The following is an 18,748-nucleotide window of genomic DNA, read 5'->3' on the forward strand; positions in this document are numbered from 1 at the left end:
TTCCAAGATAAGGCATCAGCTCCCTAAACTCGGAGAGAACGGTGGAGTCGGGAAAGCGGTTTCACTGGGTCTTCCTCATTTTCTGCAAGTCCGTGCTACCGGTATCCGTCACCTCGGAGCGGTCGCTGCGCGTTCCGAGCTGTAGCGTTAATTAAATCATCCCTGAAATCTGTAAGCCTTTATCAGCTGAAAGCCGGGGCTAGGATTTTCCCTGGGATTCCGCGATAACCCAACGTCTCCCAGATGCGAATCAGGACTCGGATAAAAGGGCACTGGGGGAAATCTCAGAGCGGAGAGGAAGGAATTGGCGGGGGGGGGGGGGGGGGGGGGGGGGGAAGAACAAACAACAAACAACTGAGCTTCCTGAGGTGATCCTGAAACAGTGACCCAGAACCCACTCCTAGCGGGACAGCAGAGGCGCCAGGCAGACCTGGTCACAAACATAAATAGGAAAAAAAAAAAAAATAAAAAAAAGACGACTTTTTTTTTTTTAAAGAACAAGAATTCAGAGCTTTCCAGTGTCAGAGCTCACGGAAAATTTAAAAAAAAAAAAATAAAAAAAAAAAGTCATGCTTAAGTTTTCAAATATTCCTCAGACACAGCAAACCTAAATAGTATTCAGTTAAATAAAGGCTGGGGCTACTCTGGGAAACAGAGGTAAGAGAAAAAGCTTTAAACTCAAAGAGGAAGGAAAATTTTGTTTCAATAAACAGCACTTTCTTCTTTTTCTTCTTTTTTTTTTTTTTTTTTTTTTTTTTTTTATACACAACAAGCTAGTACAAGAAAAAGGCTAAAAACACTGCTTTTAGGAATGGCCGTTTACTGTTGGCGTGAAGCGTAGCTTAACCCTTTTTTTTTTGTTTTTGTTTTTGTTTTTTTTTTTTTTTAAATAACACAGTGACTTTGAAATACCATCATTTACAAAACACGGCTGGGGGGGTTCTTATTCCAATTGCCTTAGTGTTGTCCTGGAGGGGGCGGTTTGGCGGCGGTGGAGCTGAGGTATACCTTGTTGAGGGAGGTTTGAAGTTAATACTTGGAAGCCTCTTTGCTAGATCCCACTGGATTTTCCTTTTGTTTCTGTACACCGAAGAGCAGCACACTCGACATTCACAAGCTGTGTCATATTGGCATCACAACAGTCATTTTTATAAACAACGGCAAATGCAATAAAAACAAGTTACCCTTTTTGTTGGTGGTGGTTGTTGGTTTGTGGGTTTTTTTGTTTTGTTGTTTTTTGTTTTTTTTTTTTTCAATCTGAAATGAAATGTTTGATTTAAAAAAAATAACAGTAGTTCATTTAAAGGAATTAGTCTCTTCCGACGGGGATTAAGAAAATCTGATGTCAGTTTTTAAAACGCTTCGATTAAAGCCGGCGCGGGTCCGGATTCTTCATTTCAGTTCCTTTAAGGGCGCGGTATCGTCCCTCGGACGCGCGCCCTTCGGGTGTAAGCAGGGAATGCACAAAGTCTGACGGATCCCTCTCGGGGAGGAGGAAAAGGAAGGGGGGGGGGGGGGAAACAAACAAACAAACAAAAAAAAAATAATCGAGGAAAACCACCTGGCGATGGATGTTCCGGAGAGACTTACCGCTCCTTCCCCACGGGAACCGGGAACGGCGTGAGCGGTGCCTCCGCTTTAGCAGCTCCAGTGCAGAGTCCCGGCGGCCAGTTCCGTCACCAGTGCAACTATCATAGACTGGATTCTTTGGGAGGAAAGTCAACGTTTGTCACCATTGTGACCACAGTCACGATGTCCTCTGTCGTTATAATGTTAGTTAGTTTTTGCATCTGAATAATCCGTTCTTCTACGCAACCCGCCGACAGCCTGGCTTCCGCGTCGTGATCCCAGCACTCCTCGATGGTCTCGCACAGCATCGCCATCCCCTGCCACAAACGGAGCCCGGTCAAAAACCACCGCACACAGAATCAGGAGCAAGTTTGGTGAAGCTCTGCTGTGGAACCCTCTCTGCCAAACGGGGCTTGACTTCTTATTTATTTTGCGCTATTTAAACAATATACAGAATCACGGAATCTTCTTGGTTGGAAGAGACCTTTGAGATCATCGAGTCCAACCACAAAAACAACAAAAAAACCAAACCCCCACACACCACAAAACAAACACCCACAACCCCACACCACCCACAGACACAACCCAACAATCCCAGGCACTAGAGCATGCCCTGAAGTGCCACATCTACACGCTTCTTAAATACCTCCAGGGATGGCGACTCCACCACCTCCCTGGGCAGGCTGTTCCAGGGCCTGACCACCCTCTCAGGAAAGTAATTCTTCCTGATATCTAATCTAAACCTCCCCTGCCCCAACTTCAGACCATTTCCTCTGGTCCTGTCATTATTCCCTTGGGAGAAGAGGCCAACACCCACCTCTCTACACCCTCCTTTCAGGTAGTTGTAGAGGGCAATGAGGTCTCCCCTCAGCCTCCTCTTCTCCAAACTAAACATGCCCAGTTCCCTCAGCCTCTCCTCATATGACTTGTTCTCCAGACCCCTCACCAGCTTGGTGGCTCTCCTCTGGACACGCTCCAGCAGCTCAATGTCCTTCCTGTAGTGAGGGGCCCAGAACTGAACACAGCCCTCGAGGTGAGGCCTCACCAGTGCCCAGTACAGAGGCACCATCACTGCCCTACTCCTGCTGGCCACGCTGTTCCTGACACAGGCCAGGATGCCGTTGGCCTTCTGGGCCACCTGGGCACACTGCTGGCTCATGTTCAGCCCACAGTCCACCAACACCCCCAGGTCTTTTTCTGCCGGGCAGCTCCAGCCACTCTGCCCCAAGCCTGGAGCGCTGCCTGGGGCTGGTGTGACCCAAGGGCAGGACCCGGCACTTGGCCTTGTTGAACCTCATCCCATTGGCCTTGGTCCATCGATCCAACCTGTCCAACCTGATCCAACCTGTCCTCACAACTGCGAGGAAACCCCTTTCACCGTCCCTCGCTGCAGTCTGCTGGTTAAGTCGTTGTGGTATTTTAGAAAGCTCTCACACCAAACGAGGTTGAATTTTTCAGGGGTCACATGAAAATCCAAGGGTAGGAAAGGGGATTTCTGGCTGACAGGAGTCAACTCCTCTCCCCGGTGACACTGAGCTAATCCAGCGACTGCTCATCACAAGGAGCAGATGGGAACACACACTCCTTTTTCTTGCAGACAGACAGCATCATCTATTGTTTCTAACAACCCATTTTTTGAAAAAAAAAAAAAAAAAAAAAAACAAAAGAAAACAACAAAACCCAAAATAAAACCAGCGCTAGGAATTAGCAGTGGCGTAAACGCAAGTGTCCAGCCATAAACCAAAGCAGGAAAGCAATTCCTGCCTAACTGATCCCAGAAATTTCTCATGGAACACCGCTCGCCCCGTGTTACATCCCTGTAGGAAATCAAGACTATTATTCTTCCTTAAATATAATTTTAACATTCAAAAGCAACTCTCAAGAATATCTTTTCATTGAAAAAGATCGCTCGCTTTCGTATCACTCACGACGGGAGAGAATATTTTAAGATTGAGAACAGATCGCTTTACAGTCCATGTAATTCTTACCAGAATTGTTGAATTCTTCCTAAAAGACAGTATTATGAACAAAATGTGAAACCCAAACGGTGCCCGGACTCGGAAGCGCTTGGTTGTGTCGCTACTTACAGAATGTTTTTGCCAACACTCTCTTAAAACGGGTCTCTTCTTTTTGTGAACTACAACTTCCTGCATGTCTTCCAGGGAGGGATGCTGGCCGATTTCTTCTTCAAACGGCAACATGTACTCATCTACCGGGCCTACGGATAAAAGAAAAAAAAAAAAAAAAAAAGAAAGTTAAACCACCAATTTTGCTTTTAAAAGAGGAGGAAAAAAAATAATAAGCTTGGTCTCTGAGCAATGTAGTCCGTGATCAGACTCTTGGGGAGCAGTTTGCTCTCTGGCGCCATTAAAAGCTCGCCCTGTGGCAGGTTGGCTGCGAGCTAAAGTGTTTTTTAAAAGCTAAAAATTTTAAAAGTTAAAAATGAAGATTTTAATTGAGCAGCAGAAGCATTCTTGGGAGGTGGAAGCCTTTGCTCTCCTGCGCACGGCAGCAGAGCGCAGCTCTCGGCCCGGCTCCTTTGCGGCCGAAAGGTTCCAAACTTCCGAGGGAGGCTCCAGGATCCACCAGCTCCTCGGGGCTTCGGTAAGAGAAATCCCCATCCGCTCCCCAGTTTGCTGCCTCTGGGGGTGTCCGGTCACCCCATGGGTGTCCCAGAGGCACTGGATGTCATGCGCTCCCTCCTCCAGCCCATGCAGCCCAGCATGGAAATACCTATGCTGAAGGTTAAACGCAGCGTTTGTCCTTAACAGAATTCCAAGGGACAAGCTTTGTGTGCTGAACTACAGACGACACAGATATAGATTATACAGTTATATTTTATTGTATTACGGTCTTTAAGGTCCTTTACAATTCCAACCATTCTATGATTCTATGTCCCCAATACTGGAGAGAACTGACGAGGGGTTCACCACGATACCACCCTTGTTAAATTTTATCCCACGCATATAATCTACCTTCCCATTTTTCTGCTTTAAATACCCCTCTCACAAACCAAACGAAGTGTTTCCGCAGACCCGATCCCTTGCTTACCATCCGAGGCAGTGCAGCGCGACGCCAGTTCCCAGAGGACTAAGCCCATGGCGTACATATCTATCCTCAGAAACGCATCCCTTTGGAAGTTTATAGCACCTTCTAGTACCTCGGGAGCCATGTACCTTCGGGTACCCACCTGGGGAGAGAGGAGAGCACAGAGATTTGAACACCGAGAAGCTACACCACCACCATTCCCGCTCCGGCCGGTGCCCGTTACGGTTAATACCGTAGGACCAGTACTATTTTTTTGGCGAAGACTAAAAATAGCCGTGGTTATCCTTGTTATCCTTGCTGAGGAGGAAATCTGGGAAGTGTACTCTATCCTTATATCCAATAGTAGGAATGAGAAGCAATGGGATAGACCAGGCCCTATAAAGGATACTTAGGAAGCAGAAAAAACCAGAACATATTTTAAAATAACATATTTGCATATTAATTGAACATATTTGTCACTGCCATTCCTTGTTTTCTCCCAGATTCCAGGAAGGCCACTATTCTTATTTTTTTTCACGTCAAAAGAATTGTTAGTTTCACATAAAGATGTAAAAAATTGCTTCTGTTTCTTCCCGTGACAGAAGCAGTAACAAAAATTCCAGAGGAAAACCAGCTACCGAGGTGCAATTTATATAATGAGAAAGTTCTACGGAATCACTTACACAAAACCGGCCATTAAATGGAAACCTGGGGGCTGCCCTTTCTTTCTGACCACATTCAACGATGGAATTAGCTCATCTGAATAAATCGGAACTTCCGAGATGCCTGAACCGGATCCTGGTAACAGCTGTGTCGCTCTTCAGTTTATAACCTTATTGTACGGATTGTATTTTTGCCGCTCGACCACAAACTGTGGATTTCTGCCTAAAATTAAATATATTTCATGTTCCAGAAAGCATAACGCTGTAACCTTAAGGCGGTTGTTTTAGAAGCACACGGTACTGAAGCAGTTCCCTGTTGTGTGACCAGTGTCACACGCTGTGTGTCACACGCTGGTGTCACGGCTGCCAGTACCATTCCTCAATTTCTGAACGCTATCTCAGAACAATTAAGAAAATACAGCAAGACAGCTCGCTCTTCTCCAAATCCTCCAGTAAAAACGAAAATAAGAGAGGCCACGTAACGAGATGGGGGAGAAAGGCTGTGATCTGTAATTAACACCAGAAGGCTGTGCCGCCGTCCAGTGAGACCTGGACAGGCTGGAGAGTTGGGCAGAGAGGAACCCGACAAAGTTCAACAAGGGCAAGTGTAGGGTGCTGCACCTGGGGAGGAAGAACCCCCTGCACCAGGACAGGCTGGGGGTGACCTGCTGGAGAGCAGCTCTGAGGAGAAAGACCTGGGAGTCCTGGTGGACAACAGGATGCCCATGAGCCAGCAATGTGCCCTTGTGGCCAAGGCGGCCAATGGAAGAGTGTGGCCATCAGGTCAAGGGAGGTCATCCTCTCTCTCTGCTCTGCCCTGGTGAGGCCCCATCTGGAGCACTGGGTCAAGTTCCGGGCTCCCCGGTTCCAGAAGGACAGGGAACTGCTAAAGAGGGCACAGCAAAGGGCTACAAAGATGATGAGGGGCCTGGAGCATCTCTCTGATGAGGAAAGGCTGAGGGACTTGGGCCTTTTTAGTCTGGAGAAGAGAAGACTGAGGGGGGATCTGATCAACACCTGTAAATACTTCAAGGGTGGGTGTCAGGAGGATGGGGCCAGTCTTTTTTCAGTGGTGCCCAGGGACAGGACAAGAGGGAACGGGCACAACCTGAACATAAGAAGTTCCATCTAAACCTGAGGAGGAACTTCTTTGCTGTGAGGGTGGCAGAGCCCTGGAAGAGGCTGCCCAGAGAGGTGGTGGAGTCTCCTTCTCTGGAGACATTCCAAACCCACCTGGACATGTTCCTGTGGGACCTGCTCTGGCAGGGGGTTGGACTAGATGATCTCCAGAGGTCCCTTCCAACCCCACATCATTCTGTGATTGTGATCTAAAGAATTGTTTCATTTTTAGCCTGAGAGAAAGCACAAATTACCCCATTCCTTAAAGGTCACTGGGTTGATGGTGAAGTATCCTGGGCACGAATAACACCCAAACCATCCATTTCCATTCACACGCAGTTAACACTTGGATCATTTCTGTAAATAAACGGGTATTTACCTGTCCATGCGTATCCCCTGCAGACTTTCCAGCCTCAAACTTTAAAGCTAGACCGAAATCAGCAATACAAGCCGTAAGGTTATTTTTCAGCAGCACGTTCTTGCTTTTGATGTCCCTTTCAAGGTAAGGGAAAAAAAAAAATAAAAATTAGAGATCTAGAACATGAAATACCATATAGAGTCGTAAGGGGAAAAATAATATAATAAAACAAAGAATATTATAATATGAAAGACCAGAAAATTATCAATTTAAACAACAAAAGAATAATAATAAAACCTAGCGTGTGTACACTTGCACACCTTTATTATGGGAATATGTGAAGCAGCAACTGGAACGATCATCTTGTGCTTAGTTTTCAATACACACAGGTTTATAAGCATGTAGGATAGAAATAGAATAAATACAAGGTTACTGCGTTCTTTAAGTAGCTTTTGTTTGTTTAAATAATAGAAACAAAACTGTTTGAAAATGACCCTTGATTGTTTCTAACAAGGAGGTACTCGATTTCCTGCAGAAACGAGGGATTCTGGGCTCCATCCAGGGTCCCTCCTGCCCCGTGTGCACTTCTCCCCTCCCACATTTACTATCCGTCGAGCAGTTCCGCTTGTGAAATTCCAAATTCTACAGAATGTGTACTTCTCTCTCCCTATTTGCCTGTCTTTTATTGTGGTTACGTTATCCTTTCAGCTCCCTACTTTCTATTAATAGTTTCCTATACCTACTTCATTAAAAAAACAGCAATTACACTCAATAATAGATGTAACATTTACAGTATGTTTCTGTCTGAAGGCATCCAGTATTATTTAAAGTTATATACAGAAGTTGTTTCAAATAGCTATAATGCTAATTATTTCATATACTGGAGACGATAATTAAATAATTAACTGTATAAAAAAAAAGAACGTATGATATTAACCACGATCACCACACCGAGTTCTATAAACCATCAGATTTTTGCTTATGACCAGATTTTTCTTAGGAGGCTCTCGATAATTCTGGAAGGAAGGTATCACAGAGTAATTATCACAGAGAATGGCTGGAGAGCAGCCCTGAGGAGAAGGACTTGGGGGTGTTGGTGGATGAGAAGCTCAACATGAGCGCGCAGTGCGCGCTGGCAGCCCAGAAAGCCAACCCCATCCTGGGCTGCATCAAGAGAAGCGTGGCCAGCAGGACACGGGAGGTGATTCTACCCCTCTACTCTGCGCTCGTGAGACCCCACCTGGAGCACTGTCTCCAGCTTTGGAGTCCTCAACACAGGAAGGACATGGACCTGTTGGAACGGGTCCAGCAGAGGGCCATGAAAATGATCAGAGGGATGGAGCACCTCACTGAATTTCACTGAATTTTTAGAGTTGGAAGGGACCATAGAGATCATCTAGTCCAACTCCCCTGCTGAAGCAGGATTGCCCAGAGCATGTCAGAGCATGTTACTCAGGGCTGCATCCAGGCAGGTCTTGAAAATCTCCAAAGAAGGGGACTCCACAACCTCCCTGGGCAGCCTGTTCCAGGGCTCTGGCACCCTCACCGTGAAGAAAACCCTCACCTCCCCTATGAGGACAGGCTGAGAGAGCTGAGGTTGTTCAGCCTGGAGAAGAGAAGGCTCCGGGGAGACCTCATAGCAGCCTTCCAATATCTGAAGGGAGCCTACAGGAGAGCTGGAGAGGGACTCTCTGTCAGGAAATGTAGTGACAGGACAAGGGGTAATGGTTTTAAATGGGAAGAGGGGAGATTTAGATTAGATATTAGGAGGAAATTCTTTCCTGTGAGGGTGGTGAGGCACTGGAACAGGTTGCCCAGGGAAGTTGTGGCTGCCCCATCCCTGGAAGTGTTTAAGGCCAGGCTGGATGGGGCTTTGAGCAACCTGCTCTAGTGGAGGTGTCCCTGCCCATGGCAGGGGGGTTGGAACTCGATGATCTTGAAGGTCCCTTCCAACTCTAACCATTCTATGATTCTGTGATTCTATGATAACTATTTGAATATTTCACCTCTATCCCCGTTTCATACCTGTTAGCTCAAAGTTAAATTTAACAATCACCTGGGAATATTTCAGATCTACTCTACCTGTGCGAGATGGCAGGTTTATGCCCATCTTTCAGGCCCGGTATGTCCTCGTGAAGATAAGCCAGGCCTCGAGCCATGGTCTGAGCGATGTGACACAGCTCGTTCCAAGAAACCACATTAGCCTTGAGAAAGTCGGTTAATGAACCCTGCAGGGCAAAAATAAGAAAAAACAATTACGAGATCATTTTAATTCTCATCCGCTCATAAAGGAAACTTCTAGATGGCCTCCATCACTGAAGAAGACTATACGCCCCTCTGCCTTCCTCTCTTTTCTGACAGACCCTATAATTATACGCATCAATACGCCATCAACTGCTCGTTTAAACACCACAAAAATCAACCTTTGCATCATCTCTAGACCACGAACAGAATCAAGATGCTTCTACACATCACCTCAACAGGCAAACAGCCCAACGGACTCCAGACTGGTGCACACTTGCCGATGAACTGGGCTTAATGGTCAGCGTCAGAAATGGGAGTTGGACTTAGGCTATTTAAGTTCTTTATAAACCACCCTGATTGAAGAGGGCGATTCATAACCTTCCAGGCACAGGAAATCACAGGGTAGATGCACCTTCGAGGATCCTGCTGAACTGTTCACTAAGACCTTTCACTCATAGTCTAAGTCTTTTCTTACGGACCAGCAACAGCGAACAGCAGTTTCACAGTGGAGTTTCAGATACATACTCTGAATAAATAAAAATCCAGTCAACATAAAGCTCTTCTCTTCAAACTCACGTCTATAACCCTTCTCTACATGCACGTTTCCATGGATCCGTGTATTATCCAGTTTGTGAGATGTCACCGTGGCACGTTACCATGTCAAAAGCCAACACAAGGAAAAATAAAGCACTGTCAAAGTCCAGAGGCTACACTTTAAAAATAAAAAATTCCTATTTTCCATCAGAGCCATCTCCAGCGCTATCTTTCCAACAGTAACAAGTGTTTTAAAAACTTCGACAAAAAAACCCAAACAAACAAAAAAAAGGCAATAACCTTTCAGAAGGCAAATCAGTTTGAGATTATTTACTTGATCGCGAAGATCTGTCAAAAACGTTGACTAGTTGGATAGTTTTAGTCTAAATTATTTAAAGCAGAGGCAGAAGTGGGACAAAAATGCCAGAATGAAGACTATAACATTCACTATTAGAAATACGATCTATGACCTACCCTTAAATGTATCAACAGATCCATATTGCACAGATTTGTATTTTCTCAAATCTGCTACCACTAACTAAATTGAAATTTAAATTTATACTTATATTTGTTACAGTTACATGCACTAAAAAACCAAAACCGAGTGGACAAAATAAAACAGTGAACATATTCTTAATTACATTTACTTGTGTGTCTTATCGTGACTGTCACAATCTAATTGATGCTTATATCACTTCCTTCTTATAGACCCAAGGAAAACAAAAATAAACCCCCACAATCTCTGCAAAATGGAGTTTGTTTAATCCAGGCAGATTTAGACAGGGGATATTCAAACACACATACCCTAAAAAGCAGAAAAGTAGAATAAATGTGTTTGTTTTCTAAACCAAGTCCTCTATTAAGTAAAGACTGATGACAACTTTCTCAGCTGGCTGAAAATAAATGTAAATAAATTCACATCCAATGGCAAGAAACAAGCTAAAAATACACTTAAAACGATGTTAAATTTCATTTCTTAACTGTCTGAAGTTCACGTTTGTGACAAATTTATAAGGCTGTTCTTCCTCTACCATAACCATAGAAAAAAAGAGACTAAACTGAGAACTAAAGGTACCTTTTCGTGAAATGCTGTGATTAACCAGAGATCGACATCGATGCTGGTGCCTCGTTTCTCCGCTCCGATGAACTGCAAGATGTTGTCGTGCTTCATCCCGGGTAAGCTGTAGATTTCATACTCGTTCTGCCACGACTGTTTGTCCTGCAAAGAAAAGAAAAGGAGAATAAGAGGTACTTTCCCTGACACAAGTTTCCTCCTATAATTTTACTGTGCATTTGTAAATGACCTGTCAAAATGAGTAAAAATGGAGTTTTTTGGCAATACAGGATTTACTAAGCACAGTGGATACTATTAACATTATGAAGCTGATAATTTTCCAATTACAAATGTTTAGCCTCGTAATGATATTTGTGCTACAAACTGCTGACCTAACATATAAAAAAACTAGGAAAACCTGTCTTTCCTATGTTACATATTCACATAGAGCGGAAAATTGTCTGAAAAGCTTAAATGTCTTGTAAACAAACATCAGCTGTTGATAACAACATCAACTCTCACAGACAGGATCCATGGAAACACAGAGCTGTAGATTAGGACTGGAGTCTGCAAATCACGACAATTCCTTTAGTCTTAAGAGCATGGTTCAATTCTTATATTTTATTAATCTACAAAACCCCCGTAAAGAACTAGAAATAGGTTTTCCTTCATTAAAAATAAGGAACAAAAGATTTAATTTGCCGTGCTGATGGTTGAAACCCACCTAAATACATGCCATTTCTAGTAGAATAAGGACCTACGGCTGTATTTATTCAGCAACTCAACACTCAATTAATAATTAGGAAACACAAGCGCATTTCTTCACCTCAATTAGAGGTGGGTGCTTTTAATTAATGTAAGATCTATCCTGTTATCACAGCGTATGATCACTTTGCATTCTTCAACTAAACTGGATCTCAAAACCGTGAGTACCAGCTATTCTGAAACGTGGCTCTCAGAGGGTACTTGCTGGGAAGTAAATATTATTTCACTTAATTGAGGCATATTTAGTTGGAACAATCACCTTATGGGTTTGCATTTCAGGACATTCCTTCCAACTACGATTTAATTTGAAAAATATTAACAAATTCTTCTCAACTGATAGAAAGATGCGTGAGAGCTGCTTAAAACTATTTAAGCCAAACATGTATTTTTATGACTAGAAACAGATACAAATATCACAGAGTTGATGTTTCAATAACACGTTTGCTGCATTACAATACTTATTTTAATTCAAGAAAACTCTACCTGCACATCTTTCAGCTCAAGGAATTTCCTGCATTTAAGAATTTCTTTTTTCTATCTAGATTCACAGTATATTTTGAAAATTTTCTAAAATAAAAGCTTGCTATTGTGACTAGAAAAAGCTGGTTGAACATTATGACACTACAAGCGACGCAGGACACTCAGAACTTGCGCTTACCTGAATCGGGAATATTTTGACCGCAACGTACTCGTTTAGTAGCTGAGCTTTCCATACACACCCGAATCTCCCCCGAGCTTTGATCTCCAGCAACTGCAACGGCTTCAGACCCATCAACGGGGAAGGTGGCGGTGGCCCAGGATCCTGAAATCAGGGTAAAAGCATTAATTAGTTTTGTTATTATACATGCTATCTCTGATGACAGTATTAGAAATAAAGGCTTATAAACCAAAAGAGACTTGGTATCAAATTCCCAACCCCCTTGCAACGAATTCCCCCCAAACAGACCAGAAACAGAACAGTGACCCTTCTCCACAGAAAAGAAAAATGAGGTTGTAGAACATGCTCAGAATTCATATGAAGGCGACAGCGTGACAAGAGTTGCAGTGTAGATCTGTCTAACCAGTGTACAAGCACAGCAGAAATTAAGGAATAAAAATAATCAAGCTTTACTTGTTACTTTTTTGAAGTGACAATTAAAGCGAGGACCTTTGACATACAAGGATTGGGGTTTGTTTTCCTGTGACCTATTTAATCCCTGAGCTCCGTGGCCTGGTGACTCGACCCTATGCAGCTACGAAGTCCCTTTCCACGTGACTAAGGCTCCATCCCAGGTGGGAAGCAAAAGACACCTACACCAGCAACTGGGCAGAGCTGCTGGGAAGCCCCTCGCTCTGCAGTTCCCACCCACTGGTTGAGCTCTCACAAGCCATTGAGCCCACACCGGCACAGCTCCACTGCTCACTGAGTAACATAAGGTCACAAACCAAGACCTAGGCAGGTCATGCCACTACAAGGTCTTCCACAACATAATGAACATTTTTTCATTCAGAAACCACTGAACCACACACGCAGAGCAGACATTTGGCAGAGGAAACCAAACACCATCATCGCCACCCCTCCAAGTCATATGAAAGGTGGTGTGAGGAACCTGCAACCTTCTACTGCTCCCAACTTTTGCTCATGTAGTTTGCCAACGTGGTACTGAGAGGTGACTGTACCCCCCAAACAGAACTGGAATTAAATTTAAGAGATTATATGGTCATATCTCACAATATTTGTGCTGCAACAAGGGGAAGCCCAACAGTTCCTTTTCAAATCTGACAGCCCAAGATGGGAAGTTTTCCAGCATTTAGGAATGCAGGTATTTAAGCTTCTTTCCTACCACAAACAAATGCCTCTGCACCGAAGAGCATTACCCTGTGTACAGAACCAGAGAAATGCCATCTCTTCTGCCTGATCCCCCTTTTCTGCAGTAAAATAAGTAAGTTCTGACGTGTAGTGGTCCCCAAGCAGAACTACCAATACTGTCACCACGAGATATGGCTCCACCTTCCTTCCACACCCCTCCAAATCAGTTTAAACCACGATCTGTTCCTCAGTCCAAATTACCAATGACAAGAGGGTGGGGACAGGCCACTCCATCACAGAAGGGACGAGGATGAAAGGCTGCTCTGGAGATCATCTAGACAAACCCCCTGCCAAAGCAGGTCCACCCAGAGCAGGTCCCACAGGAACGTGTCCAGGGGGGTTTGGAATGTCTCCAGAGAAGGAGACTCCACCACCTCTCTGGGCAGCCTCTTCCAGGGCTCTGCCACCCTCAAAGTGAAGAAGTTCCTCCTCAAGCTTAGATGGAACTTCCTATGGTCAAGTTTGTGCCCGTTCCCTCTCGTCCTGTCCCTGGGCACCACTGAAAAAAGACTGGCCCCATCCTCCTGACACCCACCCTTGGAGTATTTACAGGCGTTGATCAGATCCCCCCTCAGTCTTCTCCAGACTCAAAAGCCCCAAGTCCCTCAGCCTTTCCTCATCAGAGAGATGCTCCAGGCCCCTCATCATCTTTGTAGCCTCTGCTGTGCCCTCTCCAGCAGTTCCCTGTTCTTCTTGAGCCGGGGAGCCCAGAACTGGACCCAGTTCTCCAAGTCCATGGAGACCACAAAACTGTGTCACAAGTCTCAATATTACATATGAAAAAGTAACATAGAAATAAGAGGTAGGTATTGCTTTTAAATGATATCCACACTGAGAATAAAATGAAAAAAAAAAAAACAACAAAACACCAAACCTTAAAATTTACTGTTCAGAACGTAAGTTTGGTTTCTCTGTTTTCCCCAGGCAGAGCTGTGATGGTGTTTTAAAGAGAAAGAATGAAAACCACTGGTTGCTTCTACAAAACAAACAAGCGTACTCAAATATTAAGTGCTTGAGCACTTCAGTTCGCAACCTAAGTATCTGGTGCGTGTTAAAGACACGTTTTCTGAACAACTGTGGTTTTCAGTCTACTTCACTGTTGTGAGAATGGAGACAAGTGCTTCTGCCTCCAACACAAGGTTTCAGTAGTTTAAGCACAGGAATAAATAACCATTCTCTTATTAAACAAGAAATACATCCTTCAAAAAGAGCAAGTTTCATAGAGAGGCAGATTTATAGCAATTTAAAGAAACGGTAACCTAATTCCACAAATTAATAACTGGAAAAGAAAATATGATGTTTGAAACAAATTAGAGACACAAAACAACAACTATCCTTGAAAAAGTAGGAAATCCTTTCGCAAATGTGACAGCAATAGATGCCTAAAGCTGTTACATCAAAGATTCTGGGTTTAAACTGGGCAAAGAACAATGCAAAAACGAAGTTTAAGAGTTCGGTTTCCCTCCCGTGCTGCCTTTCATTGGATGCCAAAGCCCTGCAGGAGAATCAGGGAAATCACTGCCCTCACTTTGTAATAGTTACAAGTGAAACTAGAAACAAGACGCCCAAATTTACTCCCCAAAACCTACTTGAACTTGCAAAAAAGCTCTGTTATTTTTCAGAACCCTGAGCATCATGAGCATCTGGGGATTTAACACCAGGCAGAGAAGTTTTTAAAGTTGTGAACCCGGTGACTTGCCTGAATTAAGAGAACAATTTGCGGCAAGTAAATGCAAATCTCACCTTGCTTTAATGGTAGAACTCCCTTTCCTTCCCACACCCTCCACCCAAAAAAGCTGAATTTTATACGAATTTTTTCTCCATCACCAAACAAATGACTGCTTAATACTCCTCAAGGCTTTGATGAAAAGAATTACAGCTTCTACCATGAGAGAAGGCAGTGGCTTCTCGGTAAAAACTGGCCAGTGAAAATTCACGCTTCTTACTTTCATATTAGACCACAACATTTTTCACATACTCAAATTTCGCATTTCCTAGAAAATCGTGGCATTTCATAATATTTTCCCACTGCCTTATATAGCAGCCTCCTGTGGTTCCCTGCACATTTCCCTTTCGTGCTGAAACAGTTCTATGAAGTCAAAACTTCCGGCGTTCTTATGAAGCAGCAACACACACCCACACACACAAATCAAAACAAATCCTGATTTAAAACGGAAAGTATAATTGCCTTCTGTTAACATCACTAAAAAGAATAGTTTTCCAGGTTTTTTTCTGATTTTTTTTTTCCCCCCTAAACAACTTTCTTAAAATCAAGGGGCATTTACTCTAAAACTACAGGTACTATTTTTATACAGAAACATTCCTTGACAGTATTTTTCAATTTGCTCTACTTCTAAGCAAAAATGTTTAACGCGCCACAGGGATAATTATTTTTGTATGGCTTTTTAAAAATCATCTCTGTGGCGCCAAGGATGACGATATAATGTGAGTACATATATAATGTGGATATATTAGTCTAACAGCTTGCCGCAGCTGTTAAAATATACAAGCCCAATTTCCCGTTCCCGAGTTTTCCCCGTCCCTTCCCTGGGAATGATCCTGGTGCTGGTTTGACCCCGCAGAAAATCAAGGCAAAAGGCTCTATTGCCAGAAAGCATCTATTTATTTATTTTTAAAAAATCAGGCTGGTTTTCTGAGAATTCAGCTTTTTGTTTCTGGTTTTATGGCCGGGAGCTGCAGGCAGCTGTCAGGTAGCACGTACTCGTCACGCCGGGAAAAGAACAGAGGGAAAATAGTCATTAAAGAATGGGAACTTCCAGAAATAGGTTTCCTCCAGTGTCTTCTAGAAGGGTTCTCAAGATCAGAGAAAAGCTTAACAAACATGAAACTACCAAATCCATTAAAAATACGACCAACGGAACAGATTGTTTAAAGACCTGCCCCAACACAATCCGTCAGCACTTGAGTTTATCTCCAGTCACGTCTCTCGTACGACAACTGAATCAGGGGATTCATCACGTACCACAACGGGGAGAAAAAAAGACTAATTATCCAAACGGGGCTGGATGTAGACACTTTTCTCTTTCCTGACTCCAAAATATAAACATGTCCTCAAACATCCAGAGCACATGCAAGTTTTCTTTTGTTAAACGGTGCAGTATTTCCGCTTGGTTACATTTATTCCACAGCTTATATTGTGACCACGGTTGACAAGTTCTCATTGAAAGACTCGGATGATTTATCTTGGCTGTTTCCTCCCCTTCTAGTTTGGGACTGGTTCATTTTCAACCAGATGCTCTGTAAGGTTAAGATCCAAACACAGTAAAAGGAGGCAGAATTCTTACATTTTGTCATTATTCTAAATTTGACTCTATGATTTGTATCAAACTACATTACTTTTAAATCATAGAATGGTTTGGGTTGGAAGGGACCTTAAAGATCATCTTGTTCCAACACCCTGCCCTGGGCAGGGACACCTCCCACTAGACAATTTTTCTCTTTTTCACCTTTGTTTTATTGTATGTTGTTTATATTCCTTTGGGGAATATGTTTGCAAAGTAGTTACTTGCAGGCAGGACACTTCAGCTTCTTCCCTAACTGAGATTATGTCATTTGAAGCAAAACACTAATAATACAGATAGATGGAACTCTGATAACCCTTTAAAGATGTGAGATAATCAGGGAAATATTCAAATGGCACCATTCTATTTTCTTCTAAATTGCATTTACAAGACATTTCAGCTATTAATTAGAGACCTATAGAGACAACGGAAATGGAGCATTCATATTACAACTCAAATCCTGACTTCCTCAATATCTGATTTAAAAGCCTAGCGATAATGACCAAGTTACTGAATTAACAGTTTTCAGTTCCTTGTAGGTTCACATGAAGTATCAGTAATTTAATACAAGTAAAAATAACTTCTGAACAATGAAAAGTCCATGTAGAGACACTTTCCGAGCTCCTGAGTGACACAAAACCCATCACACGACAAAGACCACACACCCCAAGCGGTTATAGATGTTTCACACGTGGGAGATGACAAGAGACACCCAGGGACAGGACAGAGGTGGTTCCCGGCCATCCCACAAAGGCTGCTCCGGCAGAGCCCCACCACCCCTCACACGGTGCCGCACCAGTTGGAACCCACCCAAACCAGTCCGTAGATGAAGAACCACAGCCTGACTACGCCTGTTGCGTTTCACCTCGATAGCCTGAGAAACTACAGCACATTTTCAGAAAGCTCTGGAACAGCAGATTTAAATCTGTATTTTTAAACCCCGCATGCTTACAAATTTCTAGTCCAAAATACTAAAAAATAAAAAAAAAAATAATGTAACTCATACCAAAATAACTTCTTACATGTCCACAGAAAGTTCCATAATCATGAACAAACATCAATGCATCTTACCTCAATCATTATATGAAAGGCGTGCTTGTAGAGAGGGGAAAAAACACAGGCAAAAGAAATTACTATTTATACCAAGAATGGGATGAAAAAGCAGCTTATAAGAAAAGAGACAAAAGAAATTGTTTGTGAATTAACAACAAAAAATATTCATGGGGATAGCAATACTTTTTTGTACTAATAACAGATCGTTTAAAATAAAAAAAGTCCATCACTGATACGTTAGCAAAGAAAAATGGGCAAAAAGGAAGATTATTATACAGACCTTTAGCTGAATTGATCTTATAGTTAAAACCAGAATTTTCCATTATAGGTGTATAAACAGTCATTTTACTACAAAACAATATAGAAACACGTGCAGAAAATTAAACATCTCTACAGACAGAAGTTATGCAAACTTATTTCTTGTTATGCTCACAAGTGCACAGTAGAGGGCAGCGTTGTATCGCTTAAAATTCACTGTAATTAGCAGCTAGCTGTGGAAAACGAAAACTTTTTAATGTCTAAGTTATAACTAAACCATCTAAACAAATAAATCATCATATATTAAGGCTATATTACTAGATTTAATCAATATATCTGGCACACTGGAGGTGTGACTAGAACAAATGAACTCGAAAACACTAGATCCAGTACATGGGAAGGGAGATCACAACATTAAAGACTCTTTCAGACCGGTCACATGAGTTTCCAGCCTGTGGAATGAAATCCATGATAAAAACCTCAAGTCCCAGAGCACCGTTACCAAAACCGAAAGCACATTTTAACGACAGTGTTTGCGCTACCTTCACCTCCAGTTTTATTGAGCCATCTCATTGCCGCTCACGCAGAGAAGCCCTGAGACACCTTCGTTCCTCCTCTATTTTTGCCACTGCCATTTTTGTTGTCCTTTAAGATTTGATGAGATACACGTTGTGAGAGCGTGAAATTCAAACACTTGAAGGATTCAGCTGCCACGTAACAGCAATCACCCTTTGTCTTTACACTCAGGATGCTACAGGGCCAACAAAAGGCTTTTCTCCACGCCCAAGAACTGTCTAGCACACACTTAGCATTATCTAAATAATTAATAATAGAAGGGCTGAAGTATTTCTTGAAGACTAGATTAGTTGAGAGTCAGATTTATAAATACTGTAGTAGAGTTTGCTGCCACTGATGGAGCATTCAAGAACACTGGAGCCCAACAAGATGATTCCT

General features: G+C 43.0%; 1 protein-coding gene across 2 annotated transcripts in view; it reads right to left on the bottom strand.

Moving 5' to 3' along the window:
* Positions 1–887: 887 nt before the first annotated feature.
* ACVR2A (activin A receptor type 2A) overlaps positions 888–18,748 on the bottom strand; it is a 75,943-nt gene continuing 58,082 nt past the window's right edge. Inside the window, exons 4-11 of one of the 2 annotated variants that reach the window (XM_074145155.1) lie at positions 17,555–17,578; positions 11,991–12,134; positions 10,589–10,732; positions 8,818–8,963; positions 6,757–6,871; positions 4,621–4,759; positions 3,657–3,787; positions 888–1,886 (exon numbers count right to left, since the gene is read on the bottom strand). In XM_074145155.1, the coding sequence (XP_074001256.1) occupies positions 1,692–1,886; positions 3,657–3,787; positions 4,621–4,759; positions 6,757–6,871; positions 8,818–8,963; positions 10,589–10,732; positions 11,991–12,134; positions 17,555–17,578 (1,038 nt within the window). In that variant the 3' untranslated portion in view covers positions 888–1,691. The remainder of the gene's footprint in view (positions 1,887–3,656; positions 3,788–4,620; positions 4,760–6,756; positions 6,872–8,817; positions 8,964–10,588; positions 10,733–11,990; positions 12,135–17,554; positions 17,579–18,748) is intronic. The other variant, XM_074145154.1, reaches the window with a different exon arrangement.

The sequence above is a fragment of the Numenius arquata genome, chromosome 3, assembly GCF_964106895.1.
Source record: "Numenius arquata chromosome 3, bNumArq3.hap1.1, whole genome shotgun sequence".
In the NCBI taxonomy this organism is placed as follows: Eukaryota; Metazoa; Chordata; class Aves; order Charadriiformes; family Scolopacidae; genus Numenius; species Numenius arquata.